Source organism: Astyanax mexicanus, chromosome 15, assembly GCF_023375975.1.
Source record: "Astyanax mexicanus isolate ESR-SI-001 chromosome 15, AstMex3_surface, whole genome shotgun sequence".
NCBI classification, from domain to species: Eukaryota; Metazoa; Chordata; class Actinopteri; order Characiformes; family Acestrorhamphidae; genus Astyanax; species Astyanax mexicanus.
In genome coordinates, this window is record NC_064422.1 from 18,700,499 (window position 1) to 18,716,035 (window position 15,537).

The 15,537-nt window shown below is 37.4% G+C and overlaps 1 protein-coding gene across 2 annotated transcripts in view; it reads left to right on the forward strand.

Annotated features, from left to right (window-relative positions):
- The window catches only part of drosha (drosha ribonuclease III), a 220,371-nt gene that overhangs the window by 42,005 nt on the left and 162,829 nt on the right, over positions 1-15,537 (forward strand). For both annotated transcript variants that reach the window (XM_022666045.2, XM_022666046.2), the window contains exons 17-19: positions 11,471-11,609; positions 11,986-12,046; positions 13,670-13,729. In XM_022666045.2, coding sequence (XP_022521766.2) covers positions 11,471-11,609; positions 11,986-12,046; positions 13,670-13,729 — 260 coding nt within the window. The remainder of the gene's footprint in view (positions 1-11,470; positions 11,610-11,985; positions 12,047-13,669; positions 13,730-15,537) is intronic.

The following is a 15,537-nucleotide window of genomic DNA, read 5'->3' on the forward strand; positions in this document are numbered from 1 at the left end:
AATGTGCTTTCCGATGAAAATGGTGATCATTCACTATACCGTATTTTTTTGCACTATAAGGTGCACTTAAAATCCTTTAATTTAAATTAAAAATAGCCTTATGTATGAATTTTATTCATACATTGCACTCTGCTGAAGTGCAGCGTTATACAGGAGTTTCAGCTTAGTTCTCCAGCACCGGGGCTGGAGTAGCATTAGCCACTAAGCGCTAGCTCTGTAGCCGTTCAGAGGTGAGTTATCGGCCTGTTGCCTGCTGCTATCCCTGGCTAGCACTTCTCGAGCAGCATTAGCATTATCTGCAAACCGTGCTAGCTCTTTCGCCCTTTGCACTGTCAGGCTAGCAGTTAACTGCTAATGCTAATGCTAATGCTCCCGCTTTAGTGCTGGAGAAATTTGGGAGTGTAAGCTTACTGTAAATAAACAGAAGCGCTTTACTTATTTTCAGGAGAGAAATCTTGATTTCTCTTATTTGACACTCATTTGACCTTAAGTATTTTTTTTAAGAATTACAGTCTTATTTACTTAGCTTAGCTTTACTTAACTTCGTTCGCCATCCCTTCCACCACCACCCAGCGGCAAGACCTGCTGAATTAGAAGGGAATCATGGTGACACCCCTGTTCTTTACTAGTGGCGCTTAAAATTTGCCTTATAATCCAGTGCACCTTATAGTGCGAACTATTTTGTATATTTTTGTAAACCCTAATGAAAACCATAGATTTGTTTTTTGTTGTAGTTAAGATTGACAGGTTCCTCAGGGTGATGGGCATTTCCTGAGTTTCTATTGATCAGTTTCACAAAAGCCATACAGTAGATGGAATCCACTATGACCTACGGAGAGTGCATAATTATTATCAGTATTTATGGTAATATATAATCTACACTATATTTGTTGATATTATTGTCTAAACAAGTCTAATCCCTATAAAACAATTTAAAAAAATCCAGGTACATGTAGTTTAAATATCTAAACATCAAAAACACTCCAGTTCAGGTCACAATTTACATAGACACGTGCATTAGAAGCTCAGAACAGGCGTAGTTTTAATCTTATTCATTTTATTCGGTCTCGATGGGCTCGTACTGCAGGTTTGTTAAAAATGGAAAGCAAGAGACGTTAGCTGCAGGCAGGTGGACAGAGAGAGAGAGTTGGGTATGAGGGCCAGCTGTGTTTTCGGGGAAGGTAGAGCAGGACAGATGTGTGGCCTGATGGTGCCGTATTGGAAATGATCACAATAAGAACGAGCCCAGCTGTTCAGACTTCAGCCCTGCCTGCATAAATCACTTCTAGAAGAGACTTTTATGAAGATCCATCACATTAAAGCTTCCCTAAGCTAGCACTAATTCCATAAGTCACCCTTGCTCTGAACACTGCTTGTGCTGTGTTTGAAGCTTCAGGAGGAAAAAAAAAAAAAAAAACTCTGACTTTATTTTTTTTATTTATTTTGACCCTGATTTGAAATGGTTCAGGGACATGGAGTGTGGAGAAGTGTATCTGCAGAACAGATATTGCAGAACATTTTCACTATTCACGCTTTCCCTCTGCGCTAAATAATATTTGTCCAAATGTTGCAACTCCTACAGAAACCTTGGTTGTACTGTACTGCAACTTGACCTTGTCCCTCCTGAGCTGCTTGTTTTATCCAGCCGATTTTATTCGTGGAGCAAAACTAATAGATAGATAGACTAATAAATAGAGATGCACGGAAACAAATATGGTATTTAACAGTGTTAATTTTGACAACAAATTTTGATTTATTTTAGTTTTAGTTTTAGTCATAATTTGGTCATCTCAAATGTTTTTAGTTTTAGTCTAATTTTAGTCGACTAATTATCATTAGAATATAGTCGACTAAAACTACAGTCAGTTTAGTCGACTAAAATGTAAAGGGTGTAAATGTAAACGCTTTTTCATCAGTTCCCTTAAATTATTAACTATACACTTATACAAAATTAAACATTTATAATACGTTTACCACAGCAGTGCTATTCTGACCATACATTTACATCAGCAGTGCCATTCTAATTCTAAATTTACCTCAGCAGTGCTATTCTGAACATGGATTTACCTTAACTGTGGTATTCTAACCATACATGTATCTCAGCAGTGCTATTCGAACCTTTTAGCTGTGCTATTCTATTCATAAATTTAAATGAGCCATTGTTCATTATCAATTTTTCTGTGTTTTTAATTATTGGTCCGGACACCAAAGATGCTCTTTTCTGTAAACTTTGATGCCACTGTTTATATTAATGTCTTAACTAAGGTCAATTATTAGTCAGTTGAGACATTACTTAACCGTTAAAAATGTGTTTTACTGTCGTAAGTATTGTTTTTGTGTGATCGTATTGTAAAGTGTTACCAAATATTCCTAATTATCAAAACTTTATTGCTCTTTAAAATGACAGTATTGTTCAACAGAAGTTTTTGCGGATTTCACCCGACATGTCAGTCTCAGTAATGAGAAATTGCAGATGAGGGCAGAATCTACTTTGATGCTATTCTGTGCATGTGTTGTACATATATATATATATATATATATATATATATATATATATATATATATATATATATATATATATATATATATATATATATGGAGGATTTCTATTGACTAATTCCTTGTTAAAGGTAGCTGGTGTGTTTAAATCATCAATAAGCTCTTTTAAAAAAAATGCAGTTTCACTAATTATGATATTGGGACCAGTCATAAATGATGTAATAATACAGGAAGTGACACGTTCACTCAGCAGTGCATACTGAGTGTCCTGTAAATGGTGGATGTTGTGCAGCTGTAACTGTAGAAGTTGGAGCAGGAGGAGCACTGAGGTAAAGGAGAGGGAGTTTGGGAGGTGTGGGTTTGTGTGTGGGGAACCGGTGACTCGAGCGGCCTGTCGTGTCCTGATAGGTGAAAAATCAATGCTGTTTACTCCCTCCAGAATGACGACTGGGCGACCCAAAGTGTGTGTGTGGCTGTGTGTGTGTGTTTGTGTGTAATCTCCTGGAAAGGTGCTGATTTTAACAGTTAAAAGAAAGTGGTAAATACAGATTAAGATGCTAATCTGTCAACAGGCATGCGCACACATGCTGGCTTGCACGCACACACACCGGTGTGTACACACACACACACACACACACTGCATGAATGGCTCTTCGCTCTCTGCACCAAAAAACAGCAATCCTGCTTGGAGCTTTAGTGGGACACGTGAATCACACGCGCTTGGATACACACTGCAGAGTCTGAATAATTCGCTTCTGAAAGTGTGACGCTCAGTGTGTGTGTGTGTGTGTGTCTAGAGGAAGACACATCCTCAGGGCTGCTCTTATGGGGGCTGTGGGTGGGGAGGGGTAAGGCTTTCATGGGCTCCTGTGACTCTGAAGTTGAGGCTTGCGACAGGATCTTAAGCATGACCGCATCAGAATTTAACATCAGCATCAGGTTCCCATCTGTTCTTAAAGAGGCCTCTTATAATATGTAGCTTTACATTTCTCAGATCTAACTAATCTCTCTCTCTCACAAACTTTTGCTTAATATTTCTCTCTTCCCATCTCTTTAATCTCTCTTTTTCTGTCTTTCAAGCTTTTAATTCTTAACAGTCTCTCTTCCTCTCTCTCTCTCTTTTTCTCTCTCTGTCTCTCTCTCATAAGCTTTTGATTCTTAACTGTCTCTCAACCTCTTTTTATCTCATAAGCGTTTGATTCGTAACTGTCTCTCTTCCTCTCTCTCTTAACCTCTCTCTTTTTCTCTCTTAAGCTTTTGATTCTTAACTGTCTCTCTTCCTCTCTCCCAACCTCTTTTTCTGTCATAAGCTTTTAATTCTTAACTGTCCCTCTCTCTTCCTTTCTTAACCTCTCTTTTTCTCTCTTTCAAGCTTTTAATTCTTAACGGTCTCTCTTCCTGTCTCTCAACCTCTCTTTTTCTCTCTCGCAAGCTTTTAAATCCTAACTGTCTCTTTTCCTGTCTCTCTCAACCTCTCTCTCTTTCTCTCTCGCAAACTTTTGATTCCCCACTGTCTCTCTTCCTGTATTTGTTAAGCTCACTCTTTTTCTCTGTTAAGCTTTTGATTTTTAACTGTTTCTCTTCCTGTCTCTCTTAACATCTCTCTTTTTCTCTCTCGCAAGCGTTTAATTCTTAAATGTCTCTCTTCCTGTCTCTTTCAACCTCTTTTTTTCTCTCATAAGCTTTTGCTGTCTCTCTTCCTGTCTCTCTCAACCTCTTTTTTTCTCTCATAAGCATATGATTCTTTTTTCTCTCTTACTGTCTAACGTAACCTCAATCATTTTCACTCATAAGCTTTTGCTGTTTCTTTTCCTGTCTCTCTTAACCTCTCTCTCTTTCTCTAAAAAGCTTTTAATTGTTAACTGTCTCTCTTCTTGTCTCTCTTAACCTCAATCAATTTCTCTTATAAGCTTTTGCTGTCTCTCTTCCTGTTTCTCAACTCTGTTTTTTTTTCTCTCGCAAGCGTTTAATTCCTAACTGTCTCTTTTTTTCTCTCATAAGCTTTTTTTGAACTGTTTGTGATCTTAATTTAGTTATCAAATACACGTTCAATACAAACACACAATTGTTTAATAAAAAAATGTAGCGCTGTTAAAGCAATCATATTTTTTTTTACCATGATGCACGTGCACGTTGAGCTTTGACACACCCACAAGCGACAAACGCGCAGCAACGCGAGCAAATTGTCGTGGTGTTGTGTGAACGCAGAGTTACCTAGTAGCCAGCAAAAGCCAGATAGACACTTAGAGCAACAACTGCTAGCGGACACCTGTGCTGTGCAGCAATGAGTTTGGTGTATTAGCATTAGCATTAATTTTAGCCTCTATTTGTTTCTGAGCATGCTGTTCAGTAAGTCTAAGGCAAAGAAATACTAGAGTGTTTTATAGTGTTCTATAGAGTGTCGGACATTGTATCTTTTCATGCTCCACTATAAAATAGTTCCACACTGCAGACTTGAACTAAACTCTGAAATACACCTGAGATCTCACCTTAGTGCTGATAGCTGAGCAAATAAGGTTCAATAATGGTGTCTTAAGTACATCAGAATGGTGCACTGAACAGAGTGTTTACAACAAAGACTCGGAAGTGGATTAGAATATAATACAGTATGGGCCCTTGAGCAGTCTCTTTGAATGAACCCATAATAACCCAGTCAGTATCTAATGCAAACCTGAAGAAGCAGTCTTCACACAACAAACACGAATTGGTTGATTTTGACTACATTGAAAGTGGTAAGCCAAGAAATTGTTCATTCTTTTTTTTTTCTTTCTTCTCTCAGTTAAAGTCCGTCCAACATGTTCATTCTTGTATCGCGTCTCGCGCTAAAAACGCAGAAGAAAAGATCACGGCGAGAGGCCATGAGTTCCAAGCTGGGCTTCATTAAATCACATTATCTCCAGCAGCGGTTGTCCTTTGTGGAAGTCTAACTGCACTGACTGCTTCCAAAAGGCTGATGCAAGAACTCTGCAAAATTTCTGTGCTGTCAGTAACCACCCCCAAGCCCCCCCACCCCCAACACCCCTCCTGAGTGGGATGCTTGATCATGACTCCAGCTCAGGACTGTTACACAACCCCCCCCACCAGCTGCTAATACTGTACACCTCGTCCCGCTGCTCCACTTACTCATCTGTGCTCTGGATCCCCACCAACTTCATCCACGTGACTGGGATTTAAATCTGCGTTGTTGCCGACGGATCAGAACCTCAAAATGACTTTTACTTCTTTTAAAAGTTTTTTACTTATTTAATTATCATTTATTATCATTGCTTAATGGCCTAATGGCTGTATAAACATTTCATGATGAATTAGACCGAAATCATTTAAACAATTTAATTCTTGGTGCAACAGTGAAGTGCATTAAATCATAAAGGTATACCCCAGAGGTTTCACGTACTGTTCACATCAGGCATCAGGGTGGGGGAAACGTGTGATTCCAGGCTTTGTTGCTGGTACTTTTTCTAGAGCTGTTGAACTTCTGAAGTTTTCAGCACAACACAACATAACATTCTGTCGAGTAACTCAATGTTGGAAATAAAGGAAAGTCATTTTGTTCACTGCTCTTCACTTCTGAAGGCTTCTGGTTCCAGTTCTGTCACACAGATGGTCTGTGTCCGGACCCAAACGTTGTCCAATGCGGACCCAAACTAACTGAGAAGGATTTAATTGTATGCGTGCTTTGCAGCGCAGTAAATCACAGACCAATCACGTGTGGTGTAAGATCACCAAACGCTCTCTTCTGCCAATCAGATCTGTGCAGATGCAGTAAGTAAAAAATAAATAAATACAGAATAAGAACACCGCTCCTCATGCGGGATCGAACGCGTGTTGTCAGGGTCGCGGTCCCGCTGCTCCGGCTAGTGAATTGGGACGCGGGCAAGAAAAAAACGCCTTTTATAAGGAGAGGGAGCCCGAGAACGGGCGGAAAAACGAGAATGGGCGGAAACTAAAGTCACGCCGATCACGACAGAGAGACAGATGAGGAATGTATACAAAATCTGGCCAGAGAGGCATTTTTTATTATTATTATTATATATTTTTTCATCATAGTTCAAACAACCTTACAGGATATAGCACTGAATCATTACACAAGGTAAAAATCGGTCCGGACCTTGGCCTGTCGAAATTTTCTCTAACTAGACCATACTGAATTCTAATTAAATACCCCTGGTCTAGAGCAATTGGCTCAGAAGATGTGAGTTATTGTTGAACTCAATGGTAGATATGAGGAGAGAGAAAAAGTTTTTTAGCATTCTAAGTGCCGGCACTTAGAGTCAAGTCAAGTCAAGTCAAGAGGCTTTTATTGTCATTACATCTGAGTACAGGTACGCAGTGTGATGAAATTACGTTCCTCCGGAACCATGGTGCAACATAGAACAACAAGCAATAGACAACATAAAGTGCAGGAGACTTAGACTTATTAACCTTAGCACTCAGCCTGTTTTATGTGCTTTGTTTTCTTTTCTTGTATTTGCTATCTTGTAGTCAGTCACCTGTATCAAACTTCAACTTTTTCAACCTTTTTTAAATTTTTTGTAATGTGTTCAACTGTGGAAAAGGAAGGATTAGCAGTTATATGCCCCTAAAAACAACAACCAACATAAATTCATTAGCCGCAGCGCGTAAGTGAGGCCAGGCTCTGGTGCTAACGCTTGACGATGAGGTCTGGACCTCAGATGCCGCACCAACTTATTCCACGGCTACTGGGTGGAAGTCCAATGTTTCAGAGGGCTCAGTTTCACTGCCTCACCTTCCAGTAGAATGGGGACTTTGTACTCCTCTGGTGGCATTGGTAGTGGCATCTGCTGAACAACTAAAATAATTTTCTAAATAGTTATTTAAAAGGAATCGATGTCCATGACAGTATCAATTGTGAGATCGTTTTTAGTGCAGTGTGTTCAGTAGAGCCATCTAGATCAGTGTCACATGTGTATTGCTTTAGTTTTCTCACCATTTCTGGCTACATTCCAAAACAGAAAATCTGGTGTAAAAATGAATCTTCTGAAGAGCTGAAATTGAAAATCTGAAAATTGATGAAATTCTCCTGAAATTCTAAAGGTCAGAAATGGCGGAAAAAATCAGAACATTAAAAAAAAAATCATTTTCAGCATTTTTCCTGAAGTTCTGAATTGCAAAAATAAATAGCATCTGAAAAGAAGGAAGGTTCATTTTCAATTATTTTCCTAAAATTCTGAAACGCGAAAAAAAAAAAAGAATAAATAAATAAAATAAAATCGGAAAATTAAAAAAAATCATTTTCATATTTTTTCCTGAAAATTTGAAATGCAAAAATGAAAAAAAAATTGACTTTTTTTTTATTATTATGATTATTTTTCAAAATAATTATTCCTAAAATCCTGAAACGCAAAAATGAAATAAAAAAAATACAATTAAATCTAAAAACAGAGTTTTGTAACCAGTTGACTTTTTTTTTACATTTTAGGCCCAAATTGTCAGAAGATTATCAGCTTCTAAACGTTACACTTAAACCCTTAAAGGGTTTTTTCACCGTGTAAGAATCCACATGTTTTTTTTTCCAGTTGTCTTAACTCTGTACAGAGCAACTGTGTTCGCATAATTTTTTTTAATAAATAGTAGATTTATACTTCCTCCCCTCTCCCTCACACACCAAGCACACTACATTACACTGTTATTTTTCCTCTCCTAAAGAAATCCAGAAAAGTACCAGCATTACCAACATTTAAATTCAGTTTCAAATCAATTTCAAATCACTGAATATTGTTGTATTATTGAATAATACAGTAACCGTTTTTGTGATTGACACCACTAATATAAATATAATCAAATTTTGCCAATCTAACTTTTTCTCTTTTATTTAATTATTTCTTAAATTATTTGACGCCGCTACTGTGAAGGTGTACTATGAAAAGTTTTATAATTTATTCATAATTTAATAAAAGTACTGGTATCTTTTGAGGGTGAATGCTTGCACAAAGACACTTAAATATGTTTCAGTATGAGAGAAGGCCCTTTTAAAGAAGAATAAAAAAATCGTATGTCATTTTTATAAGTATTAAATGCTGACATTTTTTTAAATGAATATTTCACTGGAGCTTGAAATTGATTTTAGTGTACAGTGTCATAAAATGAAAAAGAACAGGTTTAAGGTGAGCAGCAGCAGCAGAGGGAGTTGGATTAGTAATGAGGTTTCCACCCCTCTCTCTGGGCGTCCGGTTCGGTTCCAGCGTCCGCAGAGATTGGATTTGTGAAACAAAGCCGAGGAGAGTGTGTTGAAACGTATTGCACTTTTATTATATTCTATTACCTCTGGAGGAGTGACCTGACCTGCATCCACATTTCAACACAGCAGCACGTCAGCGCAGATGTTGCCAGTGCTCCTTTAATTTAGTTCTGAAAGTTAGCTGAATTTATTTCAGGTCAGGCAGTGTTGTGCAAAGTCAGATTTATTTAATAGTCCGTATCCTCTGCTTTTCTCCCACCCTGAGATCCTGTAATGAAGGGTTTCATGTGACTGGTTTCTTTTCATCACCATTTTCCAAACTGGTTTTCTTCATAAATTTAAAGAGGCTGATTTTGGAACTGTACTTTTAAGGATAGTGTGTTACCAGCATTTTTACCTATTGTCTTATACAGGTCAGCAAACTAAAATTCTGTCAATTAAAATACTATAAGGTCATTAACAGTGCTAACAACAGAATGTCTCGACTAGTTATTGTCATTAATTAATACATTTTTCTTAACTAATGACTCAATTTATTAATAATTACTGAAAGGCAATGCTTAAGAATGCTGTAATTGCTGTAATGCTGTTTATTATACCACAATTATTTACAGCCCTGCAATGTGATTGGCTGAGAGGTGTTCTTTGAGTGCCATTATCAGCTGGTAATGCACTGTAACCGACGCTATCCGCGTATTACTCCACCACATACAGGTAACCAAGCCAAGCAGAGCAGCAATGGAACTATTTAAACTCGCAGAGTTTTTGTGACTAAACATATCATTTTTTTTGTTCTCTTTAAATCAAAATCTTTGTACCTCAGTTCCAATATCACAAATCAATCACAATAATACACTTGATGTTTGTGCTATAACATGTAATTACACCTCATAGCACTCCCTCTTGTGTATTATTGCTTAAATGATGTACCAACAAGTATCAATGAATAATTATTTGCAACACTTAACCTTTAATCAGTGTTTATTACTGTCATTGTCATACTGTTATTTTTTACCCTTACTGTAAAGTATACGCAGATGCATGTAAATGTTTTGCTTTTTGTGACATTCCAAAAACGGTGCATTCAAAATAAATGATTTTTGATGAGAAATTGATGAGCAAAAAAAAAAAAAACACCTAATTTCTTCAGGATATTTTAGGAAATAATTAGAATTGCGTCACAAGTGTTCATAAACCGCAAAATGAAGACGAGCAGGTGCACTACTCCCAGCAATACACTATAACCTGATCTCACAGAAGAAATAAAAGAAATGTAAGAAAACGTTACACCTGCCTTACTGTTTTACGATCCCTTCCTCCTCCCTCCACTTCGATCTGCACATTTTAAAGGTCTCCTTCTGCTAAAATCCACTTTTTCTTGTTCCTTGTATAATACTATAGGTTTTTCTGAGTTGTATATGGATGCTGCATATGAAACTGTTCTTCAGCCTCCATTGTCTGCAGTAGCTAGTAAGAGAAAATCCTCAGAAATACGAGTTGATCAGAGAGACGTTACGGTGTCTATGTCAACCAGTGACACAGGCAGAGCTGAACCCGGGCTGGAGCAGAGCCAACACTGTCTCATTAGCTAAGGAGGAGCTAACAGCTCTGTTTACAGAGCTAGTTAGCAATAGCTATCTTGTGTAAGTAACTAAGTTTAAATCAGATTCCTGGTTAATTCCGTGTTTTACAGAGACCTTAAATCTACACTAGGGAAGCACGGAAAGCGGTGAAACTTTCCAGTGAAAAGGAAAAATAAGTGCAGTCAAACCAAGTGCTGAAAAACCTTGAAGGAGCTTTGATTTCTTTAGGATCCATATTTTTTATATATTGTCTTCTTCTGCTTAAATTTACACAAAAAAAGCATCCATGGCTATGTTAGCTTAGCTAACATTTACTGTCCTTGCTCTGTACGGCTCTTTCAGATTTTTAGCTCAGTTTGTGAAGTAGTATTGTATACGTCGCACTATAAGACGCACCGGATTATAAGGCACACATCTATAAACTCCTATTTTCTGTTCTATTTGTATACATAAGGTGCACAGGATTGTATGGAAACTTTTTAAGAGACACTGTAAGGAACTTCTAATTCAGCAGGTCTCGCCGCTGGGTGGTGAATTTAAGTAAAGCTAAGTTAAGGTAACAATACTGTAATAAAAAAGGACGTTAATCTACCCAGATTTCTCCTCTGAAAACTGTTTTTGGTTGAGTAAAGCGCTTCCGTTTATTTACAGTAAGCTGAGATTCCCAAATTTCTTCAGCACTAAGGCTGGAGCATTAGCATTGGCAGCTAACCGCTAGCGATATTAGTTTGTCTCACGTAGCTTGTTTTAACACGGTAAACATGCAGACTACAGTCCGATATACTCACCTTTGAACAGCAGAAAACCTAATCTATTGCGGTTAGCGGATAATGCTATTGCTGCTCCAGCAGTGCTAGCCGGGTTTAGCAGCAGGCCTGTAGTGATAATAGTCACCTCTGAATGGGGAAATAGCGGTAAGCGGCAAATGCTAACGCTACCCCAGCTCTGGTGCTAAAGAACTAAACTGACACTTGTGTATAAAGCTGTACATCATCTGAGTGTCTTTACCGCTCCTTACAACTTGTATAGTAAAATGTACACATAAGGCGCACTGGATTATAAGGTGCACTGACGATTTTTGGGCAAATGAAAGGATTTCAGGGGCAAAAAATGCAATAGTAAACCGAGTAACACGATACAGAGCATGACAAGTGATACTGGGCGCTTTGTTTCACCACTCTCTCCTCAGCTGGCTATGACCCACCCCAGTCATCACCTGAATTTTGGCATGAACCCTGACCATGCCCGCAACTCTCTGTCTAACTGTGGCATCCGTCAACCCAAATACGGTGACAGGAAGGTCCATCATATGTACATGAGGAAGAAAGGTACGCATGCAAATTGACGCTTTTTTTAAATTAGCTAGCTAATCTAGGCAGCTAATGCACATATTGGAGTTGCTAACTAAGTGGCTAACCTCATACCAGCTAGATAAACTACACACGCTTCATGTTCTCTCAAAGAAATCATAATGATGATGGTAAATGATTACAAAACCACATTTTAAACCCTCAGCTGAACTTGATGTAAAGGTTTTTCATTTTGTGTGGTCCATTTTTTTTATAGACAATCATTTACTTATCAGATTACCAGACAAATATTAGTCATAATAATTTAGTTGATAATTTTATTTTTTCATTCATGTATTTGATTAGAATTATTTTTTGTATTTATTTTGGTGTGTTTTTCTGTCATTCTTGTCAGGAATTAACACACTCATTAACATCATGTCACGACTGGGCCAGGATGACCCCGCCCCATCCAGGTGAGTTATGTACATCATTCTCTTTAATGTATGCGTGCGTTTTTGATTTTTCTGTTCACATTGAGAATTATAATATGTAATTTTATTAGAATTTTTACCTTCTACATTAAACTAATATACCCTTTTAAACATAATTGCTATCACTCGCTGGGGGTGCTATGCTGTACGTTTAATGTTTTGTATGATTCTTTGTGCTGCTGAGTTCAATATTGCACATAAAAAAACAGAGCAATAATAGGATGCACTGTGAAATTATGATACACTTATATAATTTTGTAATCCATTGATTTAAGCTACAAAACAAACAAAAATCCCAGGATAAATCTTTATTTTTGTTGTTTGCAAACAGCTGGTGCAATGTATACATATGTTATGTTATATTATGTTATTTGTTTCTAAAGTCTTTCTCTAAGTTATAAATTAATATCGGCAGACATATGTAGGGATTAAATATCGGCATCAGCCCAGAAATCTTACATCGGTGCATCCCTAGCATTTAACGTACATTTAACATACAAAAAGTAAGCCACATTATTTTTAATTTTTTATTGTAGGACAGTTGTTTGTAAGTTGTATTTTTTCTCATTTTTAAACAATAAAAATATATAATACATTAAGAAATTATATTGAATTTAATATCAACAATACTTCCAAATGATGATTAAAGCTTAAAGCGGGAAATGTGTATAGGGTTCAAATTCTAACAAATTTGCCTTGTTTTCATGGTAATCTTAAAAAGAAAATACTACTATTGTGTGTCTAAGTAATACTGATTAAAATCTTTGTAATACTGATTAAAATATTGTATTTCCTATAACAAAAATTTGTTATAGGAAATACAAAAATATATGTACAGCTCTGGAAAAGAATAAGAGTTTCTTGATTTTACTAAATTGAAAACATCTGGAATATAATCAAGAGGAAGATGGATGATCACACGCCATCAAACCAAACTGAACTGCTTCAATTTTTGTACCATAGGTGGCATAAAGTTAACCAAAAGCAGTGTGTAAGACTGGTGGAGGAGAACATGATGCCAAGATGCATGAAAACTGTGATTAAACACCAGAGTTATTCCAGCAGATATAATGTTTTCTTTGCATTGTTTGAGGTCTGAAAGCTCTGTATCTTTTTTTGTTATTTCAGCCATTTTAGTAAATAAATTCTCCCAAAATATATTCTCCCAAATTCATTTAGAGTCATTTAGAGAAATTTACAGAATAAAACAACAATGTTCATTTTACTCAAACATAGACCTGTAAACAGCAAAATCAGAGAAACTGATTCAGAACTGAAGTGGTATGAATGGTGTGTGTGTGTGTGTGTGTGTGTGTGTGTGTATGTATATATATATATATATATATATAGAGAGAGAGAGAGAGAGAGAGAGATTGACTTCCATTGAAAGTTAAGATGTTTTTTCTGTAAAGTTGCTGTTTTGGAGATTCTTGTTTTTTATTGGACAGTGACAATATTGTGTTGACATTTTAAGGACCGCTTTAAACTTACGACACCTTCCCACCCCTTTTTAGTGCTGTGATATCAGTCTGTGTGTGTGTGTGTGTTTGTGTGTATTTCTTTGTTTGAGTTATTAAGAAGTCTGTGTCTGTCTCTCTCTGACAGGATTAATCATAATGAGCGGTTAGAGTTTCTCGGAGATGCTGTGGTGGAGTTCCTCACCAGGTCAGAATCTCAGAATCATGATGGGCATACACTGTTTATCTCTCTCTCTCTCTCTCTCTCTCTCTTGTTCTGTCTGTTTTCCTTGCTCTGTCGGTCTCGCTCTAATTTATTGTTAATTTGTATTCTGATATTTTCTTTCCTCCCTCCACGTTTTGCCCATTCCCTCGTTTAAAGGCTGAAATTCTCCATGACAACTGGTAATTAGCTGGCTGGATGCTGCCAGTAGTATTGACTCGTAGGTGAAGGCTCCCCATGCCTCCGAGTGCTCGGCCTGATGCTACGCTAATTACATATAGCTATTATTAAACGAGAGTGGAGGCCCAGCCGCACACAGAAACACAGAGAAAGAGCAGGGCAAAGCCTTTCATCTTTTCATTTGCTGATTGGCAGGTTAGACGAAGCCACGGGAGACTTGCAGGCCTGTATTGATATTCCTCTTCAGTCCACAGAGAAGTTTTTATTCACATTCTTACATTAAACTGTATAGTAATTAGCCGGTGTGAATCTAAAGCTTCTTTTATTGGTTTATTTAACTTTAGAGTTGAAAGAGGCGTGATAATGAAATGCTAGATTTTTTTTTTGGGTCCCCTTAGTCATGGTCCCACAGGCTGACAGTATTCTTGGACGTTTAGGGAGTAATTAATAGGGAGTGAGAACGCACAGTTTCACAGGTGCAAAATAACCTTGTTTTTTTTTTCCTCCCTTTTCTGATTATTTTTAGTCCTAGTCATCACAGACGTTGTAGCCAATTATGTGATTTGTGAACTCACAGCTTATGTGTTTAGTATCAAACATTTCCCACTTGCTCCAGTGGGACTGCAATATTCTCAATTATATGCTAGTCACAAGTGTGCAGGTGTTTTTTTTTTTTTTTTTTTTTTTTTAATTTATTTTATTATTATATTTTTTATTTCCTCATTCTTAAAACAAAGGTTAGTATCTGCATTAGTATCTGGCTTTGAGAGCAGTGATCATATTTATATACAGTGCTGTAAGATTGTGAACTTAATAATCAGTGCTGTCAAGTGATTAAAAAAAGGTATCTAAGTTCATGCTCTGTGACCATGTTTTCTATTTTCTCGTTAAGTAGAAAATACCCCCCCCCCCCCCCAATATTTTTATCCCATTTTCTCATAATTTACGCGGCCAATTACCCAACCCATTCATTAGGACTCCCCCTATCACTAGTTATTCCCCAACACACCAGGAGGGTGAAGACTAACACATGCCTCCTCTGATATATGTGAAGTCAGCCACCGGCTCTTTTTATTGCCGCTTAGCAGTGCAGCGACTCGTGCTGATCGACATCACCCGTTGGATTGATGTAGGGAGAGAGCACCATTTACCCACCCAGAGAGAGCAAGGCCAATTGTGCTTTCTTAGGACCAGTAGCCGATGGCAAGCTACATGAACAGGATTCGAACTGCCGATCTCCTTGTCATAGTGGCAGTGCCTTAGTCTGCTGGACCACTCAGAGCCGCTAAGAAAGAATGCTTCAGTAAGCATGATATTATTTCCACACATGGATTGGCCACCACAGAGTAAAGTGGCCAGTGGTATAAAGTAGATGTTTCTAATAAAGTGGCCAGTGAGATGAGGAGGTATAAAGTAGATGTTTCTAATAAAGTGGCCAGTGAGATTAGGGGGTATGAAGTAGATGTTTCTAATAAAGTTGCCAGTAAGTGAAAGATTCAGTCTGTTTCTACAGTGGCCTGTGTCAGAAAAATGACACTACCACCACCATGTTTCACAACAATATAATTGTATTTTAAAACCAATTAAGGACATTGCATTTTATGCTATTAAAA